General features: G+C 44.3%; 1 protein-coding gene across 1 annotated transcript in view; it reads right to left on the reverse strand.

Moving 5' to 3' along the window:
- GLI2 (GLI family zinc finger 2) overlaps positions 1 to 15,058 on the reverse strand; it is a 65,502-nt gene that overhangs the window by 39,573 nt on the left and 10,871 nt on the right. The window contains 1 exon segment of the mRNA XM_010170444.2: positions 165 to 367. Coding sequence (XP_010168746.1) covers positions 165 to 367 — 203 coding nt within the window.

A 15,058-nucleotide genomic window follows, 5' to 3' on the forward strand; every position in this document is an offset into this window, starting at 1 on the left:
AAAAGGGTGAGGAGGGGGGGGGGGGTGAAGGAAGAAAAAGAGACAGCTCTCCCACTTCAGAGAGCAGCTGCGGGGCCTTTGCAGCTGTAAATCCCTGGGTTTTAGGGAATTTCAGTGCTGGTGAGCTACAAAATCGCTGCAGTACCAGCAGCACAACATCTTACCGTCAGCAGGGCTGAGGCCCCTGGCAGCAGAGATGACGGAGAGCGTGGGGCTGCCGTGGACAGAGCGGAGGTAGTGCTCCATGTGGGGGGTCACGTAGGGGTGCGGCGGGCTGAAGGGTGACTCGCTGGGCCCGGCGGGGTGTGGAGACAGGCGGATGAGGGAGATGTCGGAGATGACGGGGCTGCCACTCAGGGGAGGAGGCCTGGGAAGGAAACAGAGACATGCTGTCACTCCCAGCCTCCCTGGAGCGGGCATGGCTGCCTGCTGCCCTTCTCCCTCCCACTCCACTGCCTTCACCCATGAGGGAGGAGGTTGAGGATATGGTGGGAAAAACCATCCCTGTTGGCATACGCAGGGCCTGAAGCCGGTGCCAGCTTTCCCACAACATGTGGCTGCCTTGGAAAGGGGCTTGAGCTGCTTTGGGCACTAGCTGCACACGCAGGCTGTGTGGAGCATGGCCTGTGCTAGAGATCTCACCCTGTCTCCTTGCACAGGGAGGCTGGCTACACAAAGACGTTCGAGGCGAACCCAGGATTTGCAAGCTCCTTGCTGCCTCTGGATAACCAGATGTTTAATGTTGCCACATGCAGACAAAGCCCTGGACAGGGCTGCCTATGAAAGGATGCAAAAGGTGCAAGGAGTACTTATAGGACCTGGAGGTGATGTGCTTTGCTTGGCTCAGCATGCGCGACTTGGGCAGCGCTGGTGGAGCAGCCCTCCCCGCCTGCGTCCATCATGTCTTGCACAAACCTCCTTGACAGGTCGGCGGTACAGTTCAGAGGGCAAAAGTTCAGGAGAGGTTTTATTGCATGCTTTCTTGGGGCCACCTCTGTTAAATCCCTTAGATCTTCCTCAGGCCAAGTGTTACCTGAGAAAGTCAGTAAATGCTGAAGGATTCAGCAGGTAACAAAAAAAAAAAAAAAAAAAATCTTGGGCATGTTTCGGCATTTGAGTAGTTTTCTCAGAGTGAGCAAAGATGGAAGGGAAAGTGCATGGACACCTCCCAGACATGTCTCCTACTGTACCCTCCAGCCTCTTAGACAAACCACAGAAGGTGCAAGGAAGGGAGAAAAAGTTACACACCCTGACCTGATAAGCAGAAAATCCGAGCTACACACCAAAAGAGGCAGAGCTGTCATTAGGCAAAACGAAAGAGCAAAATCTGCTTTGTATTAACTCTCTCTGTACTCACAGACTGCTGGAAACAGAGCTTGTGTGGAGACACAGGTCATGGCAGGGATGGCATTTGTACCTGGCTGGGTGCTTGGCAAAGCTGAAGGAGATGGATGTGCACCCCATGGGGCTTCACCCTGGGCACAGGAGACCATGGCGATCTGAGGCTTCAGAGGTCAGGGATCTGGGATGTGGGCTGAGCTAAGGGACGGTATTGCAAAGGTCCCTCCCTAAGAATATCCAAATATGCCATCAGCGAGAGCATGTAAGATCTGTCTCTCCATGCACAGACAACCACAAACACGAGGGTCTGAGCAGTTTAGACATGCCACCTGCACCTCAGGATCTCGGTCCCACCCTGCCTTATCAACAGTTCAGGTGCATTTTAATTTATTTGTAATACTTGCATATCAACAAAACCACACAGAAATGTAATATAAGCTTTGCAGACTTATTCAGCAGTTTACGAGCATGTTTGTCTTTGTTTGATCTTCTGCGTGTTTCTCTGTCTTTCTGATAAATTAGTAAACCTTGTGGCTTTTTGAACACTTTCTGCTGATGGGTAGTAAATTAAATGCCTTTTAAAATATTTATAGTTCAAAGTACTTTCCTGTAGCAATACACTCTGTGGCTCACTGGTGTGAAATACAAGGCAGTGAAAATCTATCAGGTATAAAGAACTTGAGGAGATGCACTGCCACCGACACACACACACACATGCTCATGGGACTGAGACCGGGGTTTTGCTGGAGGAACACCCACCAGCATCGAGCCTGTTTTCTTTTACAGCACTGAAAGACAAACTTATGATGGCATGGCTATTTCAGACCTCATAACCTCCCCAGCTGCCTCACTATGGCATTTTGTTACCAAAATTACGTCCCTCTCCAAGTCACTCTCCGGTGCCTCTTGCCATGATGTCAGCCACGGCAGCGAGCTCGGGAAAGCTGCAGCTGAGGCCGCCGGGGCTGGTTTCTGTCGAGGTTGCTAATAAAGGCGGCCGAGCACGGAGCCGACCAATTTATTTCTACTAGGGAGGAGGGAGAAGTGAATCAAAGTCTCTGTTCCAGATTTAGTTTCAATTCATTTCTAATAATCTCCACCGCCTCATCTGGAAAAAATGAAACAGGATTAAAAAAAATGATGTCATTAAGAAAACATCTGACTAATTTTTCTTCTGACGAAGACTTAATATAAGTGAGGGGGGATGTAAATTAAAAGCAGCCCCAATCTTCCCTGGGCCACAGAGCCTGCCTTAATACATAAGCCATGAAAGAAGTTTTCTTACATATACAATAAGTTCCCTCTTTCATCAGTACTCACAGCTTCTCCCAAAAGGGTTGTGAACTTCTTTGATGCAGGCTTGGAACTATGTATTACCAGGTTTACGAGCCTTCGGAGCCTCTGCTGATCAAACTGTGAGGCCAACATCTAAAATGTGTATAACAATATGAAGGGTTTGCTGTTCATTTTCTCTGTGCTAAATTGGACAGAAATACTGGAGTCCCTCAGAACAGGAAAACTCCACCCTGGCCAAAAAGGTAACACTGGGAAAAAGATCAAGAATTCACCCAAAATGCATGCAGCTGGAGACCAGGGCGGTGTTTCAACATGAGGCTGATCGTGTGCTTAAAGACTGGGTTGGAGAGCAGGCTTCTTACAGCCTTAGAAGATTAAAGAAGCTTAAAGCCTCTCCTGGCCACATCTCCCCATCCATGGACTAGGACAACTGTACTCCCAGCCAGGTCTGCCTCCTGTAGCCCTCCCAGGCAGGAATCACATCTCACCACTCTACACCTACAATTCTAGCAAAGCACCACCCCATGGTGTAGCACGCCCCAAAATAATGTGTCTTCCAGTAGCTGCCTACCAGGAACAGCTCACTCAGCCAGAGGGATCCTCTGCTCCTAACTCCCCTAAAATTTGCTCCAGATTGTGCCACCACATCAGCACTCTGCAAATACACAGCGAGTGGCAGCCACAGCCTCACAGGTCTCCTCCTAGACTGGCAAAGAGACTGAAACTAGCTGCTGCTTTTTAGAGGCAGTGGCTTAAAAGGAGGAGACATGAAGCAATGCTGGGGGAAGGTGGTTCTGCCCCCACACCCAGTGCACCTCCCAGGCAAGCAGGGTTCCCCATCCCCATGCCCTGAGCCCCGCAGAGGGACAGTCTCCAGCTTGGTGCGGTGAACCAGCCCATGCAAAGGTGCCACAGTGCCAGAGCTGGGTTTCTCCACATGTCTGTAGAGCTCCTTGTCCAGACCTCTGCTCTCCATACATCCCTCTCTGCTCCCTCCTTGGATCTTGTGGATTGTACAAGGAAAACACCCCAGTGCCGAGGGATCTGCTGAAGCCAATGCTGTAAAAGTCTTGCTGCCTGCAGCGGGACAAGGGATTTCACCTGACCACGTTGTATTTCTGAAGACACTGGGATTCTGGTTTTCAAATAGGCTAAGGGAATTGGGTGTCCAAACGCCATTAAATGTAATGGGAGCCAGGGGCTTGTTTTCCCCGCGGCTCCGACAAGAAGCCCAGGCTCTATAATTAATGCTCAGGACTCGTAGAGCAATTTGCATACCTGACAAAGCATGTGAGCCCAGATTCATTTCGTCCCCCACCCAGGAGAGGCTCTCACTTCCCCACTCTCTAACACCTCCCATTGAGGTGGGGAAGACATGGTGCTGCTGGGGGCACACAATGCTGCTGAAAGCTTTACAGAGCAGTGGATAATTGTCCTTGGAGAACAGAAACCCTTGCGCTATTTACCTGTCTCCAGCTGCCTGCAGAGCGGGACCGTGGGGCAGTAGATACATGCAGCAGCAGAGGAGCATGACCAGCACAAGGAGAGCTACCAGCATCCAAAGTGTGACACACACTGCTGGTGGGACATTAAGAGATTTTTCGGTGGTTTCCCAGGGGCTGGTCACTCCTTGACTGTCCTTCATTAAGGAAGAGAGATCTGCTTATCTTTCCTGATGCCTGGGTTTTGCTGAAAGGAACACCAGCTTGTCCAAAGCTCCATAGTCTCATCCCAAAGGATGGGGGAAGTAGCTGGTAGTTTTTCTTTGGAAAGCAAGGCAAAAAAATTCAGCCCATATATTTTCAGTGACGTAGACCAGCGTGTCCCTACGTGTGCCTCAGAGCCTGGCAAGCACTTGCCCCTGATGCCGCTGCACACAAGAGGTGTGTGTGTGTGTGTGCTGTGCTCAGTGCAGCGCAGCTGGAAACAGTGCTGAGAAAGGATCCTTGTGGTCCCATGGCAGAGGAGCACCATCATCTCTGAGGAGCTGGTCTGGGCTCCTGGGAAGGAAAGCCCCTCAGGGACTGGCAGAACCAGTGCTGGCTGCTATGAATGGGGCCTTGGGGTGGCTTTTTCTCATCCCGCTCTCCCCCTGCCGTCATGCACTAGTAATCCCAAAACCTTGCACGGTGGAGATGCAACACCATCTCCCCACTGCTGTGTGCAGGTCTGGAGCCTACGCAAGGGGCACCCAGCAATGAATGCAACAGTTAAAGAAGTTGTACATTTCTGAAATAATCTCCAGCAGTTAAACAAAACCCAGAAAAATGGGGACAATTAACCAGCACTAATGTCCCATGACTAGTCTAAATTAATACGTACATGCCAAATATATTCATTCAGTGGAAAACAAAGGGATGAATACTTTTCCATATGCTTAATGGAATATGGACACTTACAGGCAATTGTTTTGCTGTACAATAAAAAAACTGCAGAGTTGCTACACAGAGATGGAAGCTAGGAACAGAACTGCTCATGGGGAGGGCTATCAGCCTGGTAGAGTTTTGCTAGAAGAAAAAAGCTTATAAAGCCAACAATCCCCTTTAAATCCCACATAAAAATCCTTGCTTTTGTTTTGTTTTAAAAAAAACCTTCCTGGCCTAGTTTTTGCAAGTCCTCTGTACCCAGAACACCAAAGAAACCACCCGAAGTCGGCATGAGATGAAGCAGAGTCATATGGATGCCCCCAAAAATGGACCATGCTCATGGCAGACACTCTACATATGGGATGCCAAAGCTGTATCCAGCAGGAAACCAAAAATGCCCCAGGATTCATGCTAAACGATTCAGTCTAAACAGCTCTCACCAGCCCCTCAACTTCACCTCTGTTTATTTCTGATTTAAAGTCTCTTGGAACAGGAAGGGCGAGAGGTCGTGACACTTGTGTGGTACACTCAGTATTAAACCCCACGAGGTCCCTCAAAGCAAGGTACCTTTCAGAGGTCAAACGTGGGCCACAACTATCGAATTCACATGGCATTTGATAATTCACAAAGATTTATCCCTCTCCCATTTTTTTGGCTCAGGGAGCAGAGGATGCTCTGGGAGGAGCAACACGGAGCTGCCTCGCAGACGAAACTCCACCCCCAGCCACTGCCGGGGAGCATGAGGCAGCCCGGTAATGAGGTGATGGGGAATCACCCATGCTTCCCAGCTCTCCCGGCATGGCAACAAGTTGATAATTATCCAGTCAAGTGATCTGATGCTCAAACATAGGGCTATCAACTCAAAGATGCCAGCTTATATGTCCCACTTGGAAGAGATCGGAAAAGCTAAACATCTTTCATTTTTCATTTCAAAAGACCGTTCCATTTTCAAACATACCTGACTTCAGTCCTAAATTGATTGAAGAACAAATAGAACAAAAGGCTTAGTTTAATCTGATATAAGAGTATTATTATTGTTATCCATGAAATCAGAAGTATTTTGGTTTGGAACTTAATACTTTCTTTTTTTCTCCATCATCATAAGTTAACAACATTATTAAGCTCACAGGTTGTTGGCAGCATCATTTGGAGGGAGTGAATTTGTGAGCCTAAGCAGAGGAATAGGTCCTCAAATTATAAACTTTCCTAACTACATGTGGTTTCTTATTGCATTTATGCCACATTTACCACAATGCAGGTCTAGTTCTGGCTGACACTTGTAGGTACAACTACAACACAATAACAACAACAATATCAATATTTGCTTTAAAAATGGAATAAAGATGCAAATTTTTAATAAGTAAGGTTGCCCTCCATTACACAACACACAAAGAAGCAAGACATCAAAGGTAGAAATTAGAGTTGATTCGGGACCTTCAAACCCAAATCAAATTAGTGTCTTGAGGAGAGATCTTTGATTTAAGCTTAATGGTGGTGATTTTTTTCTTGGGTTGTTTCATACTTAATCAGCCACACAGCCCACTGTGCAGACATATGTTCCCAAAGCACATCAAAGCAAGTAAACATTCTGTTTCAGATCCTAATATCCTTTTTTATCCAATTATCTTACTTACATGATCTTTTAATTTAACTTCTGAAAGCCCACCTTTTCACACAAGCTTTCCTTCAGCGACAGAGGTAGAAGGATGACCAGCTCAATCCTTGTGAGATACCCGCCAAAAAAAAAACACTCCACTACGAATAAATCAAAGCACAGCAGATGAATATCTAAAATAATTTCTTGAGAGATTAATGATGAAAGCCTTCAGAGAAGAAGCATATTTTAAGAAAGGGGAACTTCAAGGAAGGTAGCTGAGGGAGAGAGAGAGAAGGAGGTGAGAGAAAAGGCATGAAAGAAAGTACAGATAAAAGTGCAAGAGCCAAAGAAAGCAGTTCAGCAACAGACTGAAGGAGCAATGCAAACATGGAGGCATGTGAACTTCAGGTTGGAACCACCAGGCATAAGAACTTGATTCCAGAAGTCACAAAATTTGAGAGTTGGGGTGTTGAAATGCTGTGGGTTCAGGGCAGGGAGGTGATGAGGGCAGGGCAGTGGCATTGCGGATGTGGAGGTGGGCAAGCAAGGTGGGAAGCAGTGGGGAATGAGATGGGAAAGGCGGGAACATGGACCAGATCCTGATGGCAGAGCTGAGTAGGAAGCTGAGTGAGATCTGAGAGGATTCTGCACTGGTGAAAGCATGTGGGAAAGGGGTGTTGGAAAGATGTGTTGGATGCGACACAGCCATTTCTCTGCATCTGATTGATTTCCTTTGGGACACATGTTGAGGATATTAGCACTTTTGAGTGAATACTTACTTTGCTGGTAGCCGTGAAGACATTGGGCTTGGGAAAACAAATGGGAAGTGTATGTGTGTGGGGAGGAAATCTGAATTTCTGATCCCTGCTGAATGTCTTCTTGCCATGCTACATTTGGGTGGGGGCTTTTCTCTCTTAAAAGAAAGTAACGTTCAAGTGCTACAGAGGGCTTTAACATTTAAAAGGCTATTCTTATAGTACTTCTGAAAAGTTCCTTTCAATGTTATGCCAGCACTAACCTGTTGAGGAGAGGGCAAGTCAGTGGCAGCAACACCCCAGGAATGGAGCTCATGGAAGAGTCAGGCAAAGCATAGAAAATGCTCATTCATTCGTTACACTTTAAATCTGCCTTGGCTCTATACCCGTCATATCCCAGAAAAGCAAAAAAGGACCATTCCTCTTCATCATGACTGTAATACAATCAACTGGCTGCAGCATTACTCTAACCAACGTTAACTAACAGAGTCTATGTCTGACATCTATAATTTCATGTTAACAAATTAGGTATACTCCTGCATTTCCTGGTACCTTGAATGCCCAAGAAGCTCATAACTTTTCTTTATATGCAAAATGTCAGGGAAAGGGCAAACAATGTTATGCCAGAAGACCACAGCCAAATCACTTGGTTGGAATGTGCTGTAAATCACAGGGTGAATAGAAAATGAATCTTTGTTCCAGGACAGCGACTTCCAGCTTTAATGTTGCTGTTAATATGCTCCTTTTCTATTGGGAATGTCCTCTTCCCATATCCAAGGTCCTTAAATCCTATAACTAAACAAGACACCAAAGAAGGAAAAGCTACACCCAACTAATTATAAAAAGGTTAAAATGTCCTACTTCTCTTTTCTGAAGTAGAAGGGAAAATCACTGGTGTTCAGGCTTTAGGAAGATGTGCCTGCTCTAAGCAGCAATACGCTGTTGAAATCAACCAGAAAACTACGGTTAACAAAGAGGAATAAAAAGAAACGGGAACAGGTACAGCACAGATCTCTACAAAGCATTTCTAGACACAGCAGTCAGAGGAGCTCTGTGTGTAGAGGTGACTGTGATAGCGACACAGAAACACATCTCACGCACACACATACACACACCCCGGACACGCTGCTGGCATGCTCCCTGTGTACCTGCCTCCAGTGCACCGCAGCACAAAGATGTACAAGACAAATATTCCTACAACAGCAAAGCTTTTGGTCAGGGCTCCATGGGTTTTCTGCAGGAATTAATTTTACTGGCATGTGACACATTTTAAACAGTAACAGCACTCACAGTAACCTCCAAAGGGAAATATTCCTGAACAATATATAATAAATACATTGATTTCTAATAATAACCACCTGCCCTAAATCTTCTTGCTGACAGGTTTAGTTGGACCAAAGGCCCTTTTCACGTCTACTTCATGACAGTTCCCATCACTACATAAAGACTTTGAAGTGCCCTAACGCGCAGTAAAATGCGAGATAACCTACCAAACTGTCAATATTTCTTCACTTCTAAAAGGAAATGCTAATGGCACTCAAAGAGCTCAAGATGTAATGTAAGATCTGATCCAGCAGGCTGGCTGATATAACTATCCTTTCCTTTGCTACAAGTATGCTGAAAAGCAAGCAATTACATGGTGAAAAACAGAACTAGGTAAAAGTTTTTCATGGATGTGACTGCAGGGAGAAAAGCCTTTTTATTCTAAACAAGCTTTTCTGTTGGAAACGTCTGGAGTTTTCTGTGCAAAATAATTAACAATGTTAGCTGTTCTATTTTAATTTCTTATTTTTAACATTTTTTTTCCCCTCCCCTTTTTTTTATCATCAGAAAGAAGGTGAACCTGAATGAAACATGAATGTTTTTAAAATCTGGACAACATTCAGCTAGGAGTTAATTTTCCATAGGAAAAGATAAACACAAATAATTCAGAGAAAGCTGAATATCTCTACAGTTGACTGTGATAAACAACTGGCATTTCTCTGCCAGCTCTGGACTGTGGTGTAAGACTAAGAAAGGCTCCATAACAGGAGAAACTAAACGCAACAAACAGAACCCTAGTCCTGTGGTAAAACCTCAGCACTGCTTGCTCAACTGTACAACTCCAACAGACTTCAAAAGAGCCAGGATGCTCCCCTCACCCCCCAAATCATCAGTTCATGGATGAGGTATTTTATATTTCATCATTCATGTACCACCCAAGAAACCTTCCTTCCAAAACCCTTTTGCTTTCAGATCTGTTGATGTCATTATCTATAGCTGCTCTCCCATTATTCCAGTTTTCCAATTACACAGGAAAGTATAATATATTTATCAAAGAAGGAATAAGGAGCTGATATTCCCCAGCTGTCTACTGCTGAAAGTTTACACAAGGTCTTTTAAACTTGTGGTTTGCAAAACCCTTGGGAATCACAAAAAACTCCTTCAGGTGCTGCGAAAGATAGCAAAAAACCTCTGCAAGCCTCTTCTTATTTGGGCTAAATTCACTATACTATGTTTGACAACCCTGCTGGAAATTTTTTAGGGAGGCCACAGACTGTAATAGCTTGACCCTATGCTTCCCAAAATCAAGAAATATTACATACAAGACATTCTCAGGGTAATCACCGACCACCGGCCATCCAGCACACAGCTAGTACTGGAGCACACATGTGTGATTTAGGTATCTTTGCTACGCCGCCACAGAGGTAACCCCATCTCCTATGTCAGCAGCACCATATACCTACGGTGACACCTCCCTCCCGCCGCCATGCGAAGGGAGACCTGCCGGCTTCATCTTTCATTCTCTTATCTCATGTAGCTATTCCTTATGCGGACACATTTCTGTATACAAATCCCATTATACTCGACCCTCGGTTCACCCTGTTTCCATTACAACGCTGTAGACTCAACCAGACTTGCTCCAGTGCCAACTCTGTGCTGTCATTCCTTGCGTAGAGTGGTAATAAAGAAATCACTGTTTTAAGCTGACAAAGAACAGATTTCTTACTAAGTAAACACTGATGTTTTGGTAGGGAAATTAAGTTATAAAATTGTGTCTACAAAGGGAGACCATACAGATGGAGTTTGTTAAGAGACAGCAATACAGTCAACAGTGGTTAATTCAATTGCCTGCTACTTATCAGATTTTTTTTAAAAAAGGCTTATCCAGCTTTTGTAAATGCAAATGCAGGAAAACATTTAAAAGAGTCACCGTCTTGGCTGAAGGGTGATGCACACACGCACACGGCCTTTTGAGGCCAAAAAGCCTGCCCTTGCGCGTCTGCCATAGTTGGGCGCAGCTCATCACCATGCCACCACTTGCCAGTGACCTCCATCCTCATGGCTGTGCTGTGGCCTTTCTTACCCTGGCCACCGCTCTTGCTTCCCTTTCTGCCTACACAGAACCCCACACCAATTTTAGATGCCCCAAACCTTCCTTCAGCTCAGATAAAAGCAGGACACTAAGCTCAGCTAGGTAAAGGTAGGAAATTCAGTATCTCCAGTCCTTCCTCAGCTAAGCCTTAAATGATCCCAACTCAACCTGAGATGTTACATCTAATTCCCAAAAGCACGATGTTGATCCCAAGTCACTGAAGATGTTTCTCTCCTAAATGCAGCAATGGCAGAAGCACACTCATTCTTTACCCTCCCCTTTCCAGGGACTTGTAGCTATGTTTGGGGTCCTGCCTGAAAAAAAGGGGGTTTCTTACAACATCAGTGCTGGTAAAGTCCTCCAGACTTCCTCCTCATGCTAACAGTTCTGGTGACAGTCCATACTGCTGGACCAGAAGTAGAAGCAGGAGGTTCCTCAACCAAACACCAGCTTATGCTTCTGTTATGGCATCTAAGTGAAGAGATGGATGAGACCTGTTTCTACTCACTCTGCCAAGCTCTCTAACCATACAGAGCCAAGGATGAGGTGGCTGCTGTATTTGCATGGCCAACTGCAGGTGCTCGACTCACACTTTATAGCTTTTGCTTTCCACAAGAGCAGATAAAGTCTGTCTAGATGATACGCTAGGTATTGAGGTATATATACTCTTATATTGAGGTATAACCTCAATAAAAGCTGGGAACAGTTTAAAATGAACAGACAGCTGTGAGGGGGGTTTTTAAACATTTTACAAGGAAAGATAGAGAAAATTATTTCTTTTTTTGCACAGGATAAAACTCACTGTGGGATTCAGAGTGTAGCATGATGTACAGTCTCAGGCGAGCCAAAATGTATTAACATTGTGTGCCCTTTAAATGATGCACTCAGTAAAACGAGATGTGCTTAGGTTGGAACTATGTAAATACACTGATTTTATTAATATAAGGTAAAAATCTAAAAAAGAGATATTGCTGGGTAATTAAGTCACCAAGTATTGGTTCTATTTAAAATTAAAGAGAAGGGTTATTAAACATACTAAAATTTTAATGAAAACATTTGCAGTGGCTTTAATAATTCAGCACAAAATTTTATTTAAACATTTCTCTGCAGTTTTGCAAAAGGCAAATATGGGGCCATTGTACTGTGGTCTGGGAATGGGAAAACAGAACTGCTCAGGTGCAGTGGGTTATTTTACCTGTTTAGACAGCACAGTGACGAACAAATCAACCCTGGAAATCAAAGCTATGCTGAAATCCCAGCAACACGGTTTTCCATGTGCTAGCAGCTTTTGAAAGTCCCATCAGTCATATTTTTGTGCTTTCATGTATCTTTTGCAGCCCAAATTTATTTCAGTGGGGTGTAAGCTCCTACGTGCATTCATTGTGGGAACAGGCTGGCTTGGAGTTTACTTTGAAAATAGGACTTAAGGTCTTGCAGTTTGCATGTTTCGGGAGGGTTTTTTTGTTTGTTTGCTTTGTTTGTTTTTCAGTTGTATCTGCTACTTGATTTGCTAAAATAAGCAAAGGACATAACAAGTGAAAATAAAGTGGATTTTTAAAATATTTAATGGTTTAAATAATCTATAGTGTTATTAGTAACCAAGGAAATTCAACTATCCGGAACTGAACTTCTAATATTAACAATTTCCTTTTGTGTGTCACATTACAGTGCAAGTTTTAGAGCTGTTCATAATGTAATGGCAAAATAATTACTCTCACCCAGCACTGCAGTCCACATTTGGTACTCATGAATGCTGTAAGGATTAATACAACCATTCATGTCTGCTATAAAAGAGTTTCTAGCCAATCAAAAAAGGTACAAGAAGTTACGGGCCATTTTCTAAGCCCATACAGTATCTGAGGGACAGAGCAAGTGCAAGAAGAGTTGTAAGGAGCTATGGGTAGGAGATAAACTTTTAATTACACAAGTCCCACTTGAAAGCTCTCATTTTGCTGTTCAACGAAGCAGGGCAAAAGTTTGATGAGCCAAAAATGAACAACATATGTAGCTCATGCTATTGTACTCATGGATTTTTACTGGCATCTTTGTCAAGCTCTTTTGACATTCCCAACAATGACAGATTCCTTGGCTGCACCTTCTGCATCTTCTACCTCCAGCCTTCAAGAACAGCTTCTAAAAGTCTCTGGTTTCATTTTAATTGAAGATTTGCTCCTAGACTCCAGAGGCTCTTTCATTTGAAACTCAAATGCAATCAGGGGAGTGCAGACCATGATGCAGTGTAGGCAAGGAGATTATCTTTCACCCTAGCTTTCACCCACTGAGAATGATAGGAAGAGGAGGAGATTAGATTGAGACCTTGCACTGGTAAGTAAGGGAGACTGCACACACACATATACACATACACACAAATCCTTACTGCACTAGATCACAGCAATTTTGCTGGTGAATGTGTTGACCACAAAATTGCTCTGCCTGGGAGAACAGCCACCAATGAACACAGAGTTGGTAGGGTTGGGGTTGGGTTAATGAACACCAAAGCAATCAAATCAATCACAACAGCCAGAGTCTGGGTGAAGGCCAGTTTGGCAATGTAGTCAAAAAACAAATGAAGGATAGGAAACCACTGCATCTAGTGCAAGATTTTGGAGGAAGCATGATCTGCTCTTCAGCACAAGGCACCTCAAGAAATTTAGTGTCCCTCAGTTTCACCGAGTTCCTCTGTGAAAGGTCACTCACCCAATACGCTACATCAGTGCAACATACCTGAAGCAATGCAACATCTGTGTGCAAACCGAGCCCAAGTCTCTGCTCACCATCTGTCCTTATCAGAAACTGTCACGTAATTCTCCAGAAATGCAAACCCTGCTCTGCAGAGATCAAGCATGGGGAATGAGGCTGATAGGAGCCGGAGGCCCATCAGCACATCAGGACTCAAAGGGAAAGAAGCTACAGCTCACAGAACTCCTACCTTTTTCACATTTGGCAGAAGTCAGCCCTTAAAAAAACAAACAAACAAACAACTCCTTGAAGAGTTTTTTATTCTTGCGGTAACACTCATCTCGGCACTGACAGGATTCAAACCAGATGCGGTTGAGGGAAGTCTGGAGTCATACCAGGTTTAGATTTCACATGCCAAGAGAGGTCAAGACCTAGCCAAGCCTTGAATAGATGACTTGCAAAGAAAATCCCAGGACACGGAGGAAGTGGTGTTGGTGGGAGAGTGCCTTTCCCTCTGACTCATTAGGCAGTGCCACATGGTGATGCTCTGGTGAGGAATATGGAGCAATCGTCATTTCCATCCACTAAAGCCCAAAAGTCCAGTGCACTTATCCTCAGTTAAGGTCCTGTGGGACTCTTAAAAAGATAGGGGTTGTAAAATATCTGACCTGGCTCAATTCCATTTTAGTGTCTTGCATTCTGGTCATCTCATTGTTGCATGGCCTGAGGAAGGGTTTGAACTTTCCTGACCTAACCTGAAAATTGGTTTGGTTATGTGTGCATGGACGATTTCGTTTTCAAATATGGTAGAAAATTTATTTGGAGTTTGGAGGTTTTCTATTTTTTTCAAGTGAATAAAGTGGTTTGGGGTCTGCTGACAATGGTTTCACTATGGTTATTTCTCTCTTTAGAGACTTCTACTGGAAATAATATACAAACAGGTAATAACTATTCAAGAGTTCAAATGTACTAGATAAAGCATCGCAGATACCTTGCTTTTTATCAGTTCTTGGCATTACTTCTTACAGAGAAACAGTTGGGCTAGAGGACTAGGAAGAAAGGAAAAAAGCTAGAAATAACTTTTATATGATTTCTCTCCTGGGAACTGACTGCAAAATCCTTCCCACTGGCCTACAGATAATAGAGTTATGCACCCCGACCTAGTCTCTACCATGCACTAGCTCTCATACCCTGACCTCCACAAAATGCCATCTCAAAATGAGTGCCTCGTGATCAGGGTAAAACAGCAGCAAAAATTTCATTTTGTTCCTTCCCAGGAACAGAAAACATCACTGGTTCCTTGCGGATCACCACACTGTCTGACCTAAGTGGTGATCAGTTACTTGAAGCAGCACCTCAAATATTGTTAATTCCTTCAAAATTTGCTTTTACTAGGAAGCAAACACCAGGACATTTTGTCCACATGTTACCATTGCAACTAGGCTCCTCCAAGTTGTCCTGTTTGACATCAGCCCAGGACTAACAGCAATGTTTTGTGGAAGTAACCACAGAACTATAGTTCCTCTTCATTAGGCTTTGACTTTGCCAAAATTATCTGAAGAAACATGACCGAAGTGAAGCCCTTCATGAAAACACTCCATTACTGTAACAGATCTGAAGTCAACTGCCAAGTTCATATTGTCACATGAAAAATGTCTAAACTATTTTT

This window comes from Antrostomus carolinensis, unplaced genomic scaffold (assembly GCF_000700745.2).
Source record: "Antrostomus carolinensis isolate BGI_N321 unplaced genomic scaffold, ASM70074v2 scaffold21310, whole genome shotgun sequence".
NCBI lineage: Eukaryota > Metazoa > Chordata > Aves > Caprimulgiformes > Caprimulgidae > Antrostomus > Antrostomus carolinensis.